At 42.8% G+C, this 2,703-nt stretch overlaps 1 protein-coding gene across 1 annotated transcript; it reads right to left on the bottom strand.

Moving 5' to 3' along the window:
• Positions 1 to 434: 434 nt before the first annotated feature.
• Positions 435 to 2,703, bottom strand: LOC135544741 (immediate early response gene 5-like protein). Its single transcript, XM_064972604.1, has one exon. The coding sequence runs from the start codon at positions 2,548 to 2,550 to the stop codon at positions 1,627 to 1,629; it is 924 nt and encodes a 307-aa protein (XP_064828676.1). The 5' UTR covers positions 2,551 to 2,703; the 3' UTR covers positions 435 to 1,626.

The following is a 2,703-nucleotide window of genomic DNA, read 5'->3' as shown; positions in this document are numbered from 1 at the left end:
TCTTACAGCATTGCACTCCACATGGCAGTAACAACCAAGTTGTAACGTTGTAACAACTCATAGCAGGCTACTTATTTATTTATTTTTTTACATTTAAACGATGATGCCCCATCTATAACAGTAATGCTATAAATAATTGTCCAAAAAGGTCTAGCTATACAAAAGTGTTGGCTATTCTATGAGTTTCTTGGAATTAAATTTAGTATCCCAAAACACATATATTTCATGGATACCTTTGTGTTGATAACAAGGTCTTCCTGGTCTACAATGGTGTGAGAAGATAATGTGGTGTAGGCCTATGCAACATATCAGTGAATGAAGGGTCCATTCTTATTTTGTTACACTGGTTACCAAATAGGCCTTACCTCACTCCCTTATAGGAAATAACATTTGACCAGCAAGTGCCATTCAAACAATTAATCAAGGAGAGTTGATTGTTTTCAATTTTTTTATTAAGATTATAAATTTAACAAATATTTTCTTAAACAGTTTTACCCGGTGATATACCATTTAATATGCACAAAAATACAAGAATACAAACAAAATATGAAGAGGACGTCTGGAGACATCTTTCAGTACACATAGTGCTTATAATGTGTGGATGTATGGCTAAATCAGGAGCTTGCCTTTTTAGAACAAAAGGTAATAAGATTTAAGAAAATAAAACAAAAACTCACAAAACCAAGCCATGTTGGCATCATGAATTACTGTGAAGGCTTGATCAATAACTTTTTGTTATAGGTTAAGAGGGAGGGGGGAGCTCAACAAAACTGTCAAAAACTACCTGGATTTATTAGATTACACATGCACTCTGGGAGTTGGAGTAGCCTAATTAATGGTTCTGATCAGAGGTGAGGTGGGAAATTGGGTACAACTAGCAGATCAATGGAGACACAGCAAGCTGGTTCAGAGTTAATGCACCCAGGAGTTTGATAGGGACATTTAAGTCTGAACCATTGCGCCTTCACCTGTCAATGTATATGTGGTGAGAATGTACCACATAGTTCCCATGTACCATAGCCTACCACTGACGTGCTTAGAATAAGAGTCTCTATACACAAGGTTTAAATATCAACCCAGAGATAGATGCATGATAACCAAGTACAACAACCGTGATTGTGTGATAAATAGCCTGCCACAGCTTTGTGTTAGTTATTTTGCCGAATGAAACTGCGACGCACAACAAAAGCATTTTGTAAAGCCATCCATGGCCACACTTTTCCAGTTATGTTGAGCTGGGGCTACATTATATGATTGCTATTCGGTCACACTACTTGCGTAGTGTCTTTAAAACGAGACATTGTGTTCAAAACTGTTCTGGGGTGATCAACAACATAATCCGCGATCGAGACATTCAACCACTTTCAATGTTAGCAACAATAGCTACCAGTAGTATGCGTTGGGTTTAAGGCAACGAAATCAACTTCGTTAGATAAAATTCACAACTACTATGTAAAATGTGTTATGTAGACATGCGGCAACAACCTTTCTCTCCCTCCCTGTGAAAACAAAAGTCAACAAACAAACGGTTCAATGTTTAAATACCCTTTCCTGCAAAAAATAAAGCCGATTTGATTTATACTTTGTACAATTTCATAAAGTGTTTCATTCTAGTTTATCACGGAGTCAAAAAGCTACTATAGCTCTAGTCATTGCCCCAAGACTCGATAGGGCTTGTTTGCTACAGAACTGTCCGTTCAAGGCTAAGGCTTGCTCTATGTCCGCCTGTCTGCTCACCAGCCCCGAAAACCCCGAACCGAAGATCGAGATCAGATTGGAAATGTTCGAAGTGTCCAAGTGTTCCGAATTTGCATAGGAACAATCCTCAAATTTCGCTCTTTTACACGGCGTAAAATCCGGTACCTCCTCAATATCGGATATATAATATTCAAAGTCAACCTTGCGTTTCTTGCCTGAGTACTGTGCGCCCTGGCAGCACTGTTGGAGAGACGCGCAGCAGTCCTGGTGAAGGTACCCATTCTCCACAGTAGTCACTACGTGCGTGTCCAAATCGAGCACCGTCGTTTTGTTGCAGTGTAAGTTGTTCACCGGGGAAAACTCGCAATTCGATACAGGGTAAGCCTCCGCACAACAGCTCTGGTAAAACGAGGGCTCTGTCTCCTTGCAGACCTCGTCGCTTTGGAGAGAGAGAGGCGCGGAACAGGCGGAGGGGGGTTGAATATGCGCTGACTGCACTGCTACTAGTTGGCTCACTGGCAGCAGAGCACAACACAGACTCGCCGGCTCGCTCACCCCACCGTTGCCGCAGCAGTCCCCCCTCTGCTCCTCACAATCCTCGGCCAAATCCAGCGGGTTTAACTCCTGGATCTCGTTGCAGACGGTCATCACCTCTTCGTACTGCTGCATCCTGTAGATCTCCGCGTATTTCTCGTTCATGTAGACCTGCCTGGCGTTCCTCAACACATAGGACACCAGGAGGTTTTTGTGCAGCTTGATGCCTCCTCTCTGCGTCCTGGAGTTGTGAATCTTCCGTAAGGAAATAGATATTAGACTTTGTGCATCCACTGCACACTCCGTCGTGTTGATCATGACGGTGATCTCGTCGTTTCCCGCTCCTCTCTGACGCAGAAAAGCGACTTTCTCTCAGTGGAAGTCACGATATTTCTATTGGGGGCGAAGGCTAAGTCAGCTCTGTGGTGAAACATTGAACACGGCTGTCCGCTTCCCTCTGTAAGCGAGCAA

The sequence above is a fragment of the Oncorhynchus masou genome, chromosome 8, assembly GCF_036934945.1.
Source record: "Oncorhynchus masou masou isolate Uvic2021 chromosome 8, UVic_Omas_1.1, whole genome shotgun sequence".
Classification (NCBI taxonomy): Eukaryota; Metazoa; Chordata; class Actinopteri; order Salmoniformes; family Salmonidae; genus Oncorhynchus; species Oncorhynchus masou.
Note: the sequence above shows the minus strand (reverse complement) of the source record. Positions and strands in the feature narration are given on the sequence as shown.